We start from the raw sequence: 17417 nt of genomic DNA, 5'->3' as shown, positions 1-17417 counted from the left end.
CCCCACTAGCCAGAACAAGCACAGGGCAGGCACGACTTTGACACTTTAGTCCTAGATCTGAAACTGCCTTTTGCTGCATGCAGATGGCAAGGCTCATTTGGGTTAAATTTCGGATTAATTTTTCCGTGGCAGCCTTTGGTGGCGCTGCAGGGTAAGAAATACAGGTTCTTGGAGCCAGCTTTCAGCTAACCTCTGATCTGCAGCACAGGCTGCAGCAAATGTGAGAGGAATGACAAATGGGAGCTTGGGTTTAACAGCTTGTCCCAGCATAATCATTTTATGTTCTAAAGACAAGGTCTGATTAATAATTTTTTTAAAAAAAGAGAAGACCTAGAGTAGGAAATATACTGTCTGCTAAACTACCTTTCTGTACAATAATTCAAAATCACAGGTAGGGGGTAGGAAAAGGCCAATCAAAAAGAATCAAAGAATAAGTATTTCTTATGAAATAAGAAATTATTTCTTATCAGCTGTCAATCTGGCTTCTTCTAATAGGAAGTCAGTGTTCTGAAGTAGTACTGGGATGGCATCTTTGGAAACTGAAGTTCTCCCCTGATCTACAGCAGAGGTCCAAGCAGGCAAACATAAATGCCCTGACGTGGCTCTGACAATATACTCAAATCCTCTGCCAGACAGACAATCAGTCTGGGAAAAGTAGTAACATTTGCCCTGCTTCCCCAGTTCAGGCCCCAGTCTCACTGCCAAACTTGGCAGCCTTGCCAACAAGGGAGGATGCTGGTTGATGTCATTTGCTTTTACAGTATTGCTATTTGCACAGTAGAGATTAGAAAGATAGCAAACTCATTTCATATAGGCTATCAAAAATGCACAAATGGCGACACTAGCAGTCACTAGCTGCTTCAGTCAGATCAAAAATCTGAACCCATTTAAAGGGACATCATTTTTGATTGTTTTACAGCTTTACCAGATATATCTTTCCAAAATAGTGGCAGCCCTCATTATCTTCAACAGGAGAGATCTCAGTACATTAAAATATCTTTGTGATATCCTTTGATGAAAATCACTAGACCACCTTGAAAGGACAGTCCCATGTACAAATGTTTTCTTACACAGGAGCAAAAGCTATCTATTAACTGCTTATTTTTGTGTAAATGAGTGCAGTCTAGTGGAAATGGCACATATGTGTGGTCACTGTTCATAAACTCCTGGTTCATAAGTCACCTATTACTCTGAAGCTTAGGTATCATCTATTTATTTATGACAGCTTTACTGTCAAATTTCAATATCCCATGCACATTTCTGAGCAGCTTTATGAAATAAAGTCCTAATCTGGACCCTAAGATGTAGCATTTTCCATTGCACTGAGATTTCCATAGCTCACAGTTTTTTTGCTTCAGATTAATGGCAGTCTTTCCAAAACACTGAGAGGGGGGAAGAGAAAAGGGGCTAGATTTCAAAAGCTCTTTGACGCCTACAGTTAGCTATAGGTGTTGAGTGGGATCTTTCCAAGTGCTACTGGAAAACCTGCAAGAAAATAATTCCTACTGTAAGATTTATAACCAAGCATTTCAGAAAATACTGAAATATATTGTAAAGAGTATTTCTTTGGTTCCCACTCCTTTGGTGCAAAGCATAAGGCTTGACTTAATGGTACTTCCAAATAGGAAAAGAAACAATGAGGCCCACATCCCAGTACAAAGACAAGGGTTGCATAGATTTGCACTCCTAGGTGTCAGCATTTTCCAGCAGTAGTAGTCAATTCGACATTAAGTACCAGTAACACCTACCTTCTCTGCCCACTTCTGCCTCTCCAGCACAGTATGTGTTCATGGATTTACCTGAGGAATTTGTTAAGATCTCCATGCTTCATATACTCAAAGACCATGATGAGCGGATCACCCTCGACACAGACGCCGTAGAACTTGACGATGTGCTCATGTTGCAGGTTAGTTAGCAGCTCTGCCTCACGGTGGAAGTCCTTGCGGGCATTGTCGCTGGCATCCTTCAATGTCTGGCAGAGAAAATGAAAATGTAAGGAAGGGGAGATGTTCACAAAAGATAGCAAACATGTGGGATGGCACTGTAAGGGTAAGATAAGGACATTCTACTGCGTAAAGGATGGAGGAAGTAGTTTCTTAATAACTTTCTTAGAAATGCAGGTGTGATGTTTAAGTGCAATTAAATAATGGCAGTACAATTTTCATTCTCCTGCCACGTTATCCCAAGCAACGATTTTTCTTCTATGAGGGCATAGGAATATTAATGATCTTACTGTACCAAGTGTTTTCCAAACACAGACCAAATAAACTACTCTTATTAAAAAAATAATACCAGTACACAGCTGGTTCATATCCTTTAGCTCAGGCAAACCCTAGTATCTTGTTGGTATTTCTTCTTTCTCATAAGCTTCTTAGAACTCTGCTTGCTTGAAATACTTAGTGAGAATGCAGATGTACTCTTTATGTTTTACTAACATCACTGTTGCTGATGTTGACTCCTGTAGCGTGCTATACATCAGGTAGATTTATGCAAGAGTATGTCCCTGGACCAGAACCTACAACCTGAAACTTAAGCCAGAAACTCCTTTGAAATTCAGTAAATCTACTCACACGCCTAAGATTAAACATATGTATAAGTAACTGTAGGATCAAGCCTAAACTGATAGATGGAGAGGAAGTAGATGCAGATCAGAAAAATATGGTGTCAATTTTTTTTAATTTATTCAGCTCTAAACTCTTGCTTATTTTCACTTTGATGGAAATATATCCACACTACATCAAATAGGAGGTTTAAATGCTGTATAATGAAATAATGCTAATTTAGCTGCCACATATAGGCAGTTTTGATTCTCAAGAACTACAGTTTGTCAGTAAGGAAACACTTTCATGCACCACAAAAAGCAAATTCTGGCCTCAACTATTCATGAGGAATTATTATAATTGACAACAAACTACTATGAGGCTCTGCCTTCAAAAGGTATGGTAGTTGCACTATACCAAGTCAATATTTTCAAAACAGTAAGAGAAAGACAGCAGATTACCAATGTTCACAAACTACTATTCACAGAAACTGATGTCTGGACTCTCTACCTCTGGATTTTAAATACACCTATACTTAATACAATGGGAGACACAAAAGTAGTGGCATTGTTTTAACTAATGAAGCTTTTCCCTGGCCATCAAGTCACTTTATTTCCTACCCTGAATTCATGTATTCATGGCATGGGACCAACCACACTCATCATAACAGACACATAATAAGTTGATACTGTGCAATCGTTCTGCCAACAAACCCAGTTTTTAGCTGCAGAAGTTAGGGTTTGTCCAAGGTCTTTTTTTAACAGAGACAATTCTGTCCACATTTCTAGTATTACACATGCACATCCAAAGAAGGGACTAGAAGATGACTGTTGGACAAAACACTTGCTTTACTTGTGTAATTGCAACCACAGGTATTGAAAAATGAACAGCCACCATAATAAGGTCCAGATGAGGGGACAAGGAGCAGAGCAGACTGGATAGCCATCTACCAAGTTTAGGCACTTTGCCCTGTGGATTTCAGGCTCTATGGATCCTAGAGGCAACAGAAATCACTCATGCCACAGATGTCCCTTCCCTGAGGGACCCACTTACAAGTCTCATGTGTCCTCAGGTCCAGAACCATTCTTCCACAGGTTTTACCCATAATGATGCAACAAGAATATTGCTTCACAAGCTATGATATATTAGTATACACAACTATATCACCTAAGGTGGTTATCAGATTGGCTCCCCACTAGGGTCTCAGCACAATCACATGTGAAGTGAGTGAGGAGTGAAATCGAAATATCTTCCAACACTTTCTGGCTCTGGGAAGATGCTTTAACACGATACAGGCACCAACCCACGGTCCAATCTATGCTACATAACGAAATCACTGAGAACAATTCTGCTGTCACTTGAGTTTCCTCTGGTGGTTTCATGTATAAAGCAATTGGACTGTAACTCTTGTCAACAACAGAATTAGAAAAACAATTCATATTGAAACCACTTTTAAATAATAGCAACCTGGAAGAAAATTGACAGGGAGAAGCATAGGCTGATAATCTTTCCAGCAGGTTTCTCTCTGGAAAGACAGTAAAAATGCTGACAGCTCTGCCCTGTGAGGATGGCATATTGTATATTTCAGAATATGCTTTTTATCTCACGGAAACAGCAAAACTATCATATGACAGAGCAGTTGCCATGCCAATTATACATTTTCTGTCAAACAGCAAAATGCAGAAAGGTCTAAAACCTAGGTAAAACTGAGGCAAGGTTTCTACTACCATGAAGCGACTTGAATTTTTGTCACCCACCAATGCAAACCCCTCTTCTCATTATTTCATGCAGTGCATAGAATAGACACAATGCATGAGAGATAGCTGACACAGTCAGGCAAGGAGGAGACTGGAAAGTGAAAAAATTAATAAGTATGTGGAATTTACATAGAAATGACATTGACTAATGCCTTTAGCTTGTTCCCAGTGCAGGAGAAAAAATGAAACCAAGACAAAACTGTAAGAGCACAAAGACAGAAAGAGACATTAATTATTATTATCACTACTGACAAGTGTGCCCAAGCTCTGCATACAAAGCACTCTCACCACTGGACAGGAGTTTTTCCCAAGCAGGAACTGAGATATAACCACATGCATGTACTTTCCAGCCACACAGGACAGCAGCTAAGGAGTAGGGACACGCTGCCTTGGGCAACAGAGGGATCCCCTGGCTGTTACAGCAGCTCCACATCTGCCTGAGTTCTTCCTTATGACAGTCAGACTGCCTCTCCATACTGATTCTCCTCCACAGAGTCCTTCCCCAGTATCCACATACCATCTGGTCTCTGTAGACCTGTGCTCTGCAGTGAGTGCAAACCAGCAGCTCCTGAGTCCACCCTGACACCACAGAACTGCATTCATAGGAGCATCAGAGCAAGAGCAAGGGGATGTGGCTGTCACCAACAACAATGTGACTTGGTAGTGAAATACTCACGACAGCTGTTCTTTATACTGTTTCAGCCTTCCCCTATGAAATCCTTACTACTGCTCTCCATCACCATCCAAGATCTGAGTCTCAAGAAATGAAGGGCTGGTTTTGAACCTTCTCTGAAGACCTGAAGGGTTGGAAACCTTCGTTTTTCCTCTGTGAGTAACGTGGAAATGTTCTTCACCTCACACACACAGCAGTCTGCTAGGTGAGCACAAGCCTGGAGGGGAACAGAGTAAATCTTCCTCCTGCATCCCAGGGGAGCCAGAGGCACCTGTCAACCTGTGCCCTTACAGTCACCCTCACCTCCACCTCCAGCCAGGTTAAACTCCAGGGTGTTTCAAAAAGATGGACCCAATTTTGGGGCATGCTGCTTTGAAATTGGGCCTATCTTTTTGGACCACTCCGCAGTGGAAGACTATGCCTGGGGATCCAACCCTTGAGGAGACAGTACCGATCCAGGCCCAAACAACCACTGCGGTATGGCAAAATGGCCTGCGAGGAAACAATAACCCTTCCTTCCTTCACCCTCTATTCTCTAAACGTGTCTGCAGAAAAGGGTGTACTGATAAAATGTATAAACACACATGGGGGAAAGGGCAGTACAATGCCCATGCAACAAGCTTAACCCATGATTAAGTTCCCTGCTCACAGGGTTTGGCCCACAGACAGCATTTCCAAACACTCAGTGCTCCCCAAAAAAAGCCTGATGGTTGAAATTAATTGAAACAGATTCTCCTCTTCCATGGAGCAAAAGCTCAAGCACTTTGGTTGTTTATGCAAAGCCTGATTTTGTATCGTCCCAGATTTTTCTGGGCCTCTTAGCTTCTAAATAATTTGCTGTAGCAACATCAGCACTTTGATACCAGCCAGCTGAAAAGGAGAAGGATGCCTGTTGAATCTGATAGTGATGCTCAGGGCCAGGCACACAGTTGCTGAGCAACCGGCAGGAACGGGCAGCACTTGAGGACCACCAGCCACCCTGATTCACACCATGCAGGTAATACCATGCCTCCTCACTGCCAAATTTTCCCTGGCACCACCGTACTCCTCATGAAGTATGCATTCCCACTAAGCTCATCAAATCTATTTCACAGAGGTTGCTGTGTCCTGGTTTTGGTCAGCACAGAGAAGCTCTCTAAAGCCCTTGCTGTGTGCCAGGAGGAGCTGCCCTCCACTGCTCGCATCCAGGTTTGCTGTTATAAGACTAAAAACAAACAAACAAACTGACAAAAATCACACATTTCACTGCTGAATCCTGTGCCCAGTGTTGGGGTCCTGACACAGACCCCTGGCTAGCTCTCTGCACACCAGTGAGGTCCCATCGCTTGACCTCCACTGTGACCGAAGGATACCTGTGAGCTACAGTTGGTACCATGGTGAAAGAGAGAAGCACAAGGCAACCAACTCCTCGGTTATATGGAGACCAATCCAAGGGCGAACTTTGCCAAAAAGTTCACTCTTTGACAGCAGCTACAGTCACATCTTCAAGAGGCAGTGCAGGAAACATAAAATGGGTACAACCTGTCCCCAGAGGTAATTCTCCCCACAGTTTCCTGCAAGATCCTTATTAAGGACACTACAAAGACTGAATTTGGCAGAAAAAAAAATAGTATGACAACTGGTCCAGAAAACTGATAGGTTTGTCATCTAAATCCATGGAGACATCTCTCCCTTTAAAGGCTGAATGCTCTTCCTTGTGAATTACACTGAGAAAGAGGAACAGAGAACAAGCACAGTGCAGCACTTAGCGGCAGAAGTGCTAGGCTCCATTTGGTCAGGACTTTCAAAGGGAGGAAGTGAATGGAAAGACTTTTATTTTGCTATCAAGCAGTTCCCTGAAGTGATAGAGGAAAGGCAATTTCCACTCTAGCTTCACCAAAATACAATAGAAAATTCATTCAGATCTAGTTGTGTCATCTCCGACCTCTTGCTTTCTCCTGTCTATGATATATCCCTTCAGGGTTTAATTTTTCCTTATCAGTCAATGTGACTGAACAACTCCCAAGTTTCAAAAGCTTGTAACCTTGGCAAGCCCCAAAAAACCTGTTATTTTTGATGGAACAAGGAAGCACTCTACAAGTCCACCCTCTTTTCATGTTCTCGCACTGCCAGATCAAATACTCTGTTTCTTGTTTGCAAATTCAAAAAGATGATCTACTCAATTTCTTTTATTGTATGGTTTGATCCAAAATGCACACATGGTTGCCTAATTGTGACTGGTCAGATAAAATTATTTTCTGATCGCTAGGCACAGGCCAAATTCTATACATGTATTCCCCCTACACTTAATAAGACACTTCAAATGCCTTGTTAAGCTTTTGGCAGAACACAGATGGAGGTAAGAGTGTTGCCAGGGAGACTTTGTAAACTCTTAAGAGTGTAGTTTCACCAATATTGATTTCAGGCTTACATCCATAGCTGAGGTTGACAATCAACCTCAGCCCTTCCTTTTTGGGAGATGAAAACACTTGGTACTGTGAAGAAGGTTTGGTGTCCAAGCTGCAAATCTTCTTATTTCTTGGTAGATTCCCAAAACACCATGTAGTCTGTGCCCTTTAGGAGAACCAAACAAATGCTTTATTTCCCTATCCTCCTTGCCCACCCCCAAAATGCGAGAATTATGCTGTATACTTGAAACTCCAAGGTTATGGCTGTTTTCCTGTAGTTCCCTCATTCTCTGGAGTATATTTTGGGAGACTTGACAGGAGCTGTGTAATCAAGAATCAGTCCTCCAGGTCTAACATGTCATGACTTCTGGAGTTCCATACAGCCAGTATTTAACAGAATATAACAACATGGTCCACAAGTTTGTTATAACGTGAATGACAATTACCCACAAATAATTTCGGTGGCTAAGAGAATGGCACAATCCTGAAAAAGAAAGGCTCTCTTTGACGAGCAATTATACACATAACCTATTCACTTAGCTAGCAATAGATTATGTTTTCAGACGTGCATATATGTCACATGTATTTTTAATGACCTAGACATTATTTTTCACTAATTATATTTCAGATAGATCATAAAAGATTTTTCCCCTTTGTGACACAGTCCATTTCCCCCCTATTTGTTATGAAATCAAGCTCTCATTTTATAATCCACAGTGAGATCAAATATCGCATTCTCTTAACACGCCATTAGCCTTGTGATCCCTTCCACATATATCAGAGCAGTTACACTGGGCTACAGAATGGGCAAACATGATCATTTACAAATAAAATAGCATTAGTTGTGACCATGAATTAATAACGGAAACCCTAGACTGTTTTACCTTCACTGCCACCAAGATCTTGTCCTGCTCAGGACAGAGGTTATAGCATTCCGCCAGAAAAACTTTCCCAAAGGCTCCTTCTCCCAGTTCTCTTTTGAGAACGATATTGTGACGCTTGATGTGCTGCACAACTGTGAAGAGAAGACAAAATGGAGGTCAGAAGTGAGCTGCAGGGCCAGGATGGGACAGGATCCATGCTTACAGCCACGTGGAGACTGAGCTGCCTGTAGAGTGGGGCACATGACATGGAAGGAATCAGAGCACCCATGTGTCATTCATTAGTGCTTTGCCCAAGAAGACCAAGTTAATATATTTACATTTCAACAGTAGCGCATTTGCTGGATAAGGAGAAATGTAATTAAGAGTCACGTGGGAAAAGGCCATTTATCATCATGTTAAGATGACTGCTGCAGAGCATACATAACAGCCAATGTTGCTTTTTTTAAAATGTGAAGACAAAGAAGCTGAAAACAAATCAAACTTTTCTCACAACACTTCTATTTTTGTGCCTCTAACAATAGCTGAATTCTTTCATGCAAAGCCAAAAAGTTTGAAAATTAACCTAATCCAAGAAAACAAAATGTTCCCCCTTTCAGAGGGAAGTTTATCCAACTAACTCTCTTATTCTCTTACCACTTGTTCAACTGCTTTCCCTCTCTGTGCTATAAAACATTTACAATAAGACAGAAATTTCTTTCTTGGAAACATGACTTACAGTGTTGCTCTGAAGTAAAAGAAATAAAAGATGGACAAAGGTTTTATATAGCATACTGGACAGAGACTTAGTTTAATTGCTGCCCAGAATCAATTGATGCAGACATTAAAGACCTTGAGCATTTTTGTTCAACTCATTTTCCATTTTCCTTTCAGCACAAGCTTCCATTAGAAGATTTAATATTTAAAAGACTGTACCAAATTTTGTAGAATACATTACCAATTTACAATATTCAAGCTAAACAAAGCAGCTGGAAGGGCAGTTTAACTGGCCAACTCAACAAGGTTGACAGCTTGTGTTGGTGAAATTGTATGAAACAGTCAGCATCTACTGATGAATTTAACCCCAGCACATTTAGCTGCTTTAGCAAACACTGAAATTCAATCCTACCTGGACAAGGCCTATTTGCAACTTACATCCTACACACAAGTGAAGTAGACAGTGATGCTCGGGCATCAAGCCAGTTTCTGCAAAGACATGAATCTCACCTTGGCTCCCAAACTGCAGGGACCAAGACAGAACCCCACCAATAATTTAGGATATATTCAGATGCAGACCAACCCCTGCCTCTATGCTTGACCACACACCTGTTCCAAACTGGGTGGCCACTCCTGCAGAAACCAACTTGCCTTCATTACTAAAAGATGGAAAACAGAGTGCTGCTGGTAACAGCACTGGGGAGAAATGGCACAGCCTGTCCCCACTGTTGTCACCAGCATTTGGAGAAAGTACCCATGGTCTACAAGAGAAAAATATCCCACACCCTAAGCCTACAGCGATGTAACACAAGTACACTGCATATACATGCACTTCATATTCACATATGTGTATGTGGAGGGAGCCTGGTGCTGGAGCAAGCCAGGAGAGCAAGTGGTGTCCCCAGGAGTCTCCATCATGAGTCTGCCAGGTGGGCAGCACACCAGAGGAATGGAGCTCCACCATACCCAGCTGCCACCTGCCAGAAACCCCCAGGCCAGCACACAAGCAGGCCCATTGTGGCCTGGGAGTGGGGTGAGGAAAGCCAGCTTCTCTTCATGCCACCCCTGACCCACCAGAGCTTGCTCCTGTCCCTGCAGTGGGCAGCTGCAGGCGGAGAAACCGCCCATCCTCTCTTCTGGTGCTTGGCCTCCCACCAGAGGCCACAGGTCCCATTAACAGCCAAGTACACATGAAACGAGACCACAGAGCACCAATGTTTTTCACTCTTGTTGAACTCTATTCTGGTTTAGGATTGAGTTTTATCACAGAGATGAAAAAAATGGGTATGTTTGCTTGGCCAGCTACCTGCTGTCAGTACGAATTTGTTTTTAACTTCCTCCTCAGCGCTGGCTTTTCAAGTAAAGCACAAAATGAAAGAAAACGCACCTTTTCCCCATGGATGCAGATTAAGTGGCACCCCTTGGCTCTGCTAATACCAGTCACAAGGTGGACAGGCAAGGAGGACCACTGCCACAGCACGCCGCCCGAGCATGGGAGCGTGGCACACCTCCTGATCTCTGCTTTAAAATCTGCTTCCTGATATATGAGAACTCCCCCTTACTCCCTGCCAAACCTGCCATTCAACCCTGCCTCCTGGGGAATTCTTCTGTTTCCCTCTGCTTGACCAGCATCACCAGGAGGTTGCCTCTCTTCCTTTCCTAGGGCGGAAAGTTCATCTCCACGTTACCAGTGTCACCATCTGAAAATGTTGACAAAGCCCATAGACAGGGAGTCGGGCTGAGATCCCATCCTACTGGCGTCAGCAGCAGACTTCCCGCAGAGGCAGTTTTTCACTTGGCTCTCTCTGCAGCTGCCAAAGACCTGGTGACAAACACAGCTGACTTTCTGAATTTTGCATGGGTCCTCTCCATTTTGAACCCTGGCACCCCTAATGTTGAACTTAGCAGTACAAAGGATTTTTTTCTTTTTTTTTTCTTCTGAAGTTCCTAGAGGACCTCAGAAACAATAGAGTAAAAATAAGTAAGAAACCTATCTACTACTCCTCTGTAGCATGCTTACAGCTGCTGCTAAATGGTCTTATATAAACCAAGCATTTGAATAAACAACCCATCACATAAAACAAACTGTTAAAACTAGAATGCAGCAAGCCACAGAAGAGATCCATGCAGAACACTCTTGCAACATGTCATGCTCTATCCATCCTGTTACCTTTCTGAGCTGCAGTGAGTTACTAAACAAATAAAAAATGACAGTAAATGTGACTAAATGGGCAGAGATTAAATATAGGAGCAATGTAAGTAAATCAAACACATATGATGTGACGGAAATATGAGCTAAAGAAAAAATCCATTTAGCATACTTAGGGCCCCAGTCGTAATGACACCATCTTCGGTGGGAGGAGATTTCAGCAGGAGATACCCTGAAAAATTCAGGTCAAAATCTGCTTTCAGTTAACATCAGGATAAAGCCAATTATCTCTGTTAAAGTCCAAGAGATTATCCTGGATTTACACCAAAGAAACAAAGCAGAATTTGGCCAAAGAGGTGACATAATTAAATTACCAAAGAAGTGGTCTCATAACATTGTCTCACAGACAAAGATACTGAAACATTCCAAGGACAGCTATGTATTTTCCTTTTGAATCTAAATGATTATTATCTTTGAGCTGCCATTTGTACTTCTAAAAGCACACCATCCCTGGTTTAAAAGATTCTGTCTGGTTACTGTAAAAAATACATTACATTAAGCAAAAAGCTAAGTCAAGTTGAAATACTTAAGAGAAAGATGAAACAAAATACAAAGTCAGACTGAGCAAACTAAACAAAGTTAAATGCTGAAATGAGTCTGTGGTGTTAAATAACCACACAGCCATGCCCACAGAAGCAGGGGTCTCCCATGGATGACTTCAGGAAATCGTCTGACAACAGGGAGCACAACTTCAGAAAAGGGCTTTCTTCTCATCTTGAGGTCTCTGAGACATGCCACCAACACAGCTGGACTCCTGGGTATTTCACTCACTAACAAACAGCACATACCATGCTGGAAGTGAGGCATCAGTGCCTCATCCTGCAAACGCTACCTGCAGGCACGGGATCGCACTCCCCAGGTAACCTACCTTGCATGGTGAGGCTGAACAGAGAGGGTCACACAACGTTCTGGAGTGGGTCCCAGTGAAACAGGCAACTTGGGATCATCTCGCCACATTGATTTCACTGAGCTGGATGTGACTGATTCTAGCCACAGCCAGCAGGACGCTCAGCAGTATAAATTATTAAAATGTTTCTGCATGTAATTATAAAGTGAAATGCTGTGACAGAGTGGAAGTATTTTCCCTTCAGTCACAAACAAAAGGTCTGAACAGTTGACCATCACATGTGACTATTAATTACACCACCTAAGCTGACCTTCTACACAGCACGAAGTGCTGTTATTGAGTTAAATGACTTGTGCTTGGCAGGAGGATGCCTCCAAAAAGCAGCTGTGCCAGTGTGAGCTATTCACTTGCCCTAACGTGTAATCATTTTCATTGCTAATAAAAATGCATGTTTTATTCTTTGTCTCTTAATTTTTAGCTTGTCTGGCTTGCATCTCCCTTCCCTCAGTTTTAGACTTCCTCTGCTAGCTTGAGCAGCCTTTTAAGGTCTGGTGTTAAACATACATAATCAACAGTCTTGCTCTAAGACAAAGAGATGGAAGCCTCATCCAGGAAAACATTTTCTCTATTTTGCCAGTCATTTTCTCTAGAAAAATTTTCAACAACCTTTTAAAATTAGTTATTTCAAGCTGACTTTCCCAACTGGAAGTCACATTCTTGTATCACTCTCCGCAAGACTTGTAATAAAAACATAAAATAAGCTCCCTATATCTCTGCATGTCTGAAGATCACACTAGTCCTTTTAAGGCTGCGTTTCCTAAAGAATATGAAAAATTACATAGTTATCTGGTATGTATGAGTGTGTCTCATCTTGATCACCTCATTCAATTAAAATATCACAAGTGCTCTAAGTTTCAGATGTGTTTGCTTCTCCTGTATGAGAACAGCAGAACAGAGGAGAGATCTGTCCTTATGGAGAGGCTGCAACATGGACTCACTGCTTGATGGACAGTAAGAGACACAGCAGACAGGCTCCAGCATCACTGCTCACTGAATTACCAACACTAAAAGATCCTGTTGTGTTGCATGCCCACTTAAATCATCTGCTTAGTCTGCTTTCTCGGATACTGTTCAGAATTTTGCTAGCAGTACACATGTGGAACACTCCTGATGAAATGTGTTGTCCTGGGACTCTGAGAAGAGAGTGAGGATGTTCAAGATGCCAATCAGGCAAGGTAATATTATAAACATATTTAGAGTTGCATAAGAAGAAAAGTAGCAGCAGAAAAAGACTCAGCTTGTGATGCGACATGAGATGCCACACAAAGACATTTTGAGTTCCTTAGTTTCTTCTTTCACCATTTCTCTTTCAATTGTGAAGACACAATTATTTCTAAGATCTTGCAAGAAAAAACAGGTGTAAATGGCAGAGTGATTGTTCAGGTATTTGTACCAAATTTGTACAACATTTGTCATTTGCATAAAAGGAGAGGTAGAATTTCAGAGAGAATCCCATAGCAGGAGGGTACAAAATCACTACAAACAGCAAACAGCAAGTCTAACCTGATGGCCATCAGATTCTGCAGTAGCAGCATCTCTACAGCTCTGCATGCTATTGCCACCGTAGAAATTTTGGCATATGGAGATATCTACTCTCTAACACAGCAATAAAAGCCAACAACAACCACTTTTTTTTTTTGTTAACCTTCCAATATGTCAGCATTGCCCATATACAGAAGTAGGCCAGCTCAGTTCTGAGAGCATATTTCTGATTATTCGATGTATTTATCCCATATGGCATTCATTACTTATTATTCTCTATATATTTTTGTGTAGTGCTATTGTTGTTTACTTTTTACTGGACAGCAGCTACAAATTCTCATGCAAGACTGGTGCTCAGCTGTTGTAGGCATAAACCAACAAGCAGCATGTTTTCATATATATGTTCCACAACTAAGATTCAATTCACACCTCTTTAACAGAAGGAAAATAATCCAACAAGCACAAGCTCCTCAGGTACACTGCTCTAAATGAAAGGTGCTGGTACAGGCTACAGAAAACTGTGTAAGGAAGATCCACAGAAAAACTAGGTCAGAAAGGCACTTGGGCCTTGTCACATTACCTGTACAAGTACACCTTCTGAATAATTTTGAATTTTGTTTTGTTTATTTGAAAAAGAATGATTCAACTCAACAGTTGTGAAATAGGTATCCCCGAGTGGCCATCAGTGATTTGCCAGACTTTTCACAGGCATCAGACCCCAAGTGGGCCATAAGGACACATTTAATGGGCAAGTTGAATAGACAGTGTTCTTCCTGGAAGAACTGGAAACATTTATGGAAGGCAAATCTGTGAGCTCTCTCAGGAATGGCATAATACACAGGGGTGTCCTAGCTGTCAAGTGCTATATCTGATGATAAATCAAATAAATCTGTCATTGCTGCAGCTTAACCTTTCAGTTGCTTCGTTTAGAACTTACATCCTCACAGCATTTATACTTTAAACCCGAGAGTTTCTGTTGTGTGGGCTGAGAATCAGGCTTCCCTTCGTGACATAGTGCTGCAGCTCCCAGGAAGGTGCTCCACCCTCCCACACCTGCCCACAGCAGCAGGGACATCACTGCTCTTGCTCACTGTAAACTCATTTTGCTGTTGCTGGTGTGTCTCTTCTCTGGCTGAAACTCAAGTGTCTGCTGTTGTTTGGGGTTAATATTTGATCTCTGGTGAGGGATTTTTATCCTACTCTTTTGTTATGGTAATGCATTTGTTTTAGTTGGCCAAGATCCTCTCAGTTTGGCTACAGATAGGCATATTCCCATACTTGATTAGATCTTTATAATCAAACAAGAACTACTTAATAATAAATTATAATAACAATGCTATCATTGCATTAAATGCATGAGTTTATGAGCTACATTCACCCTTCAGGAAAACAAGAATAACAAAGTCGACAGTTTTTCTAGGCATGAATTTGCCCTTTCATACAAAACTAAGGTACAAAATGCCTCCAAGCCTTAGAAACCTGAAACTGTTTTTTATTTCAGTTTAAAATATGTATTAAATATGGATTTGATCTGTTACATGCTAAAATAATTGGGATCTATGAAAACAACTGAAAGCTAAATTTGACGCTCTGTGTTCAGAATAAGTAGAAGATACTAATCGCTCCATGTTTCTCTTTCTATGCTGCCTCTAGACTAGTAACAACTTTTCAGTACAGCATGGTAAATCAAATTTAAGCAGAAAACTGTGTTGGAATTTTGACCAAACATTGTCTTTGCAGATGTGTATACACTTAATTTGTAATCTTAGTGCACTTTTTCCAAAAGATTGACTGTAAAACTTTGTGCATGAGTTGCTGTACAAAACTTCTGCTAGTATTATTTTGTTGTGGCAGACCTGGTCTGGTTTCCATGTTTAAGTTAACTGGAGACAATGATCTCACACCACCACCCTTCTCTTAACTCAGACCAGGAAATCCTTTCCCTTAGCGTGATACTAATCTTTAGGGATCTTCTGTGCTGCAGAAACAGAAGCACTCAGCAAAGGATGGGGAAATACCACGTAGCATATCTCATATAATAGATGCTTGCAGGGAAGCAGGGCTAATAAATATACTGTCTTCAAAATATTAACTCCTTTCTATCTTTGTTATGAGAAACAGGCGTAGTCTGAAAAGCATCCCAGGATGCCAGTCTGAGGAGCAGTACCTGAAAGAAAAATTATACATTCAGAGACTGAGCCATATTCAGGCTTGGCCTAAGTAGGTATAAAGGTGAAATCTGAAGTAGATTGCCCTGTTTTTGATGTAGGTTTCTGCGTTGCTTTTTCTCTTCTCATTTTAAAAGGAAAAGGAAATCATTTTGTACCCTGATATAAGGGAGGACAGAAGGGTTTTACTGGTAGCCTTTCAAAATGAGATATGAAAAGTAAATTGGGCTTTCAAGCCTGTGAATGAATAAACCATGTGCTTAGGTCACAGTCACAAATGCTATTCACTTCTATAAAAGTTAAGCATGTACTTAACCTTTACCTTTTGCTGAACTATTTTGCTAAAAGGTGGCATAGCATCTGATCAGCCATGGTGGATGGGTAGGTCTGCCCTGTTGCAGCTTATTGTGCATGGAAAGAAAAGGGAACAATAGAGAAAACATTGCAGGAGCACAACAGAACCCAGCCTTCTGTGTATCATTTTTAAACATATTATTTATGCTTTTCCTAATAATTTTTGTTCTGCTTTAGAGCACCTCTCATGGTTCTATCAGACTGCAGCGCACTGCATGTCTTTCCATGAGGAAAGCTGAATCTTATGCATGCCCATGTTTTGCATTCTTTGGGCCAAATGAGGTAAATTAAAACGCTGAAAGTTCGTTCAGACTCTGCCTGCATCCTTAACTGCATATCATTAAGGCTCTGCCGCTATGTGGTGACTTGCTCTTCTGATTCTGTGCGTACTGTCCCCTTTTTGGGGTTTTGCTGTTAAGTGGCCTTTAAAGACACAGAAAAGTTACACGTTTGGTTATCTCTGAGGAGGACCCACAAAAGACTCGCAAAGACATTGGGCATCACAAACAAACAAAATAAGAAACCTTCCTCACCCTTTAGTCAGATCCCTGTATTATTCACTGAGAAAGAAAATCAGCAGGAACGAGAGAAAACAAGTCTTGAGTCTCCCTCAAGAAGAACCACAATTTGTCCTCTGTCCTCTGGGGATGCAGAGAGGCTTAGCACTAAGGGTTGTACTGCCCCAAAGCCCCATGTCACAGCAGACATGAGCAAAACCATCATAAAATATGAATGAACCTGAAAAAAGAAGGTATTCTCTTTTACAGATGTGCTGTCCTTCAGCATTTCTGTGTCCTTCCATGGTGAGGCATTTGTTGCTCTGCTTCTGTTTCACTGGCAGGCTGTCACACCTCTTTGCTAGGGCAGGCCATCTACAGAGGCTTATGTAGCTACAGGGCATTTCCTCCTTGGTCCGTTACAGTTTCAGAATCCCAGTGCTTATGGAGAACAAAGGCAGCTTTTACTGGCAGTACAGGCTGTTCTGAAAAGATGGCCCCAATTTGAAATCACTGTATCTCTGCAACTACGAGCCACCCATGAATGAAACTCTGACCACTTGAAAGGACGGGGCGTAGAGTTTCAAATGATTACTCTCCCAGAGCACAAACAGCCCCTGGCCTCAGTCATTCGCAAGAATATGGATCCACCGATGCCAAAAAGCATTTGTCACTGGTATCGACAATTTGAGGAAACAGACTGTTTATGTAAGGGGAAGAGCACAGGGCAACCATGCACTTCAGAGGAAAATGTGAGAAGAATTCAAGAGAGTTTTCTGCATATCCCGTGCAAGTCCACTAGTCTTGCCAGCCAACTGGGTCCATCTTTTTGAAACATCCTGTATATGCATGCAAGGTACACTCAG

At 41.7% G+C, this 17417-nt stretch overlaps 1 protein-coding gene across 1 annotated transcript in view; it reads right to left on the bottom strand.

Annotated features, from left to right (window-relative positions):
- NTRK2 (neurotrophic receptor tyrosine kinase 2) overlaps window positions 1-17417 on the bottom strand; it is a gene marked incomplete at its 3' end in the record, with an annotated part of 203362 nt that overhangs the window by 41447 nt on the left and 144498 nt on the right. Inside the window, exons 14-15 of the mRNA XM_082074505.1 lie at window positions 8242-8372; window positions 1800-1972 (exon numbers count right to left, since the gene is read on the bottom strand). Of these exons, the coding sequence (XP_081930631.1) occupies window positions 1800-1972; window positions 8242-8372 (304 nt within the window). The remainder of the gene's footprint in view (window positions 1-1799; window positions 1973-8241; window positions 8373-17417) is intronic.

Source organism: Streptopelia decaocto (genome assembly GCF_964273445.1).
Source record: "Streptopelia decaocto genome assembly, chromosome: Z".
NCBI classification, from domain to species: Eukaryota; Metazoa; Chordata; class Aves; order Columbiformes; family Columbidae; genus Streptopelia; species Streptopelia decaocto.
This window is presented reverse-complemented; position numbering and strand designations above follow the sequence as displayed.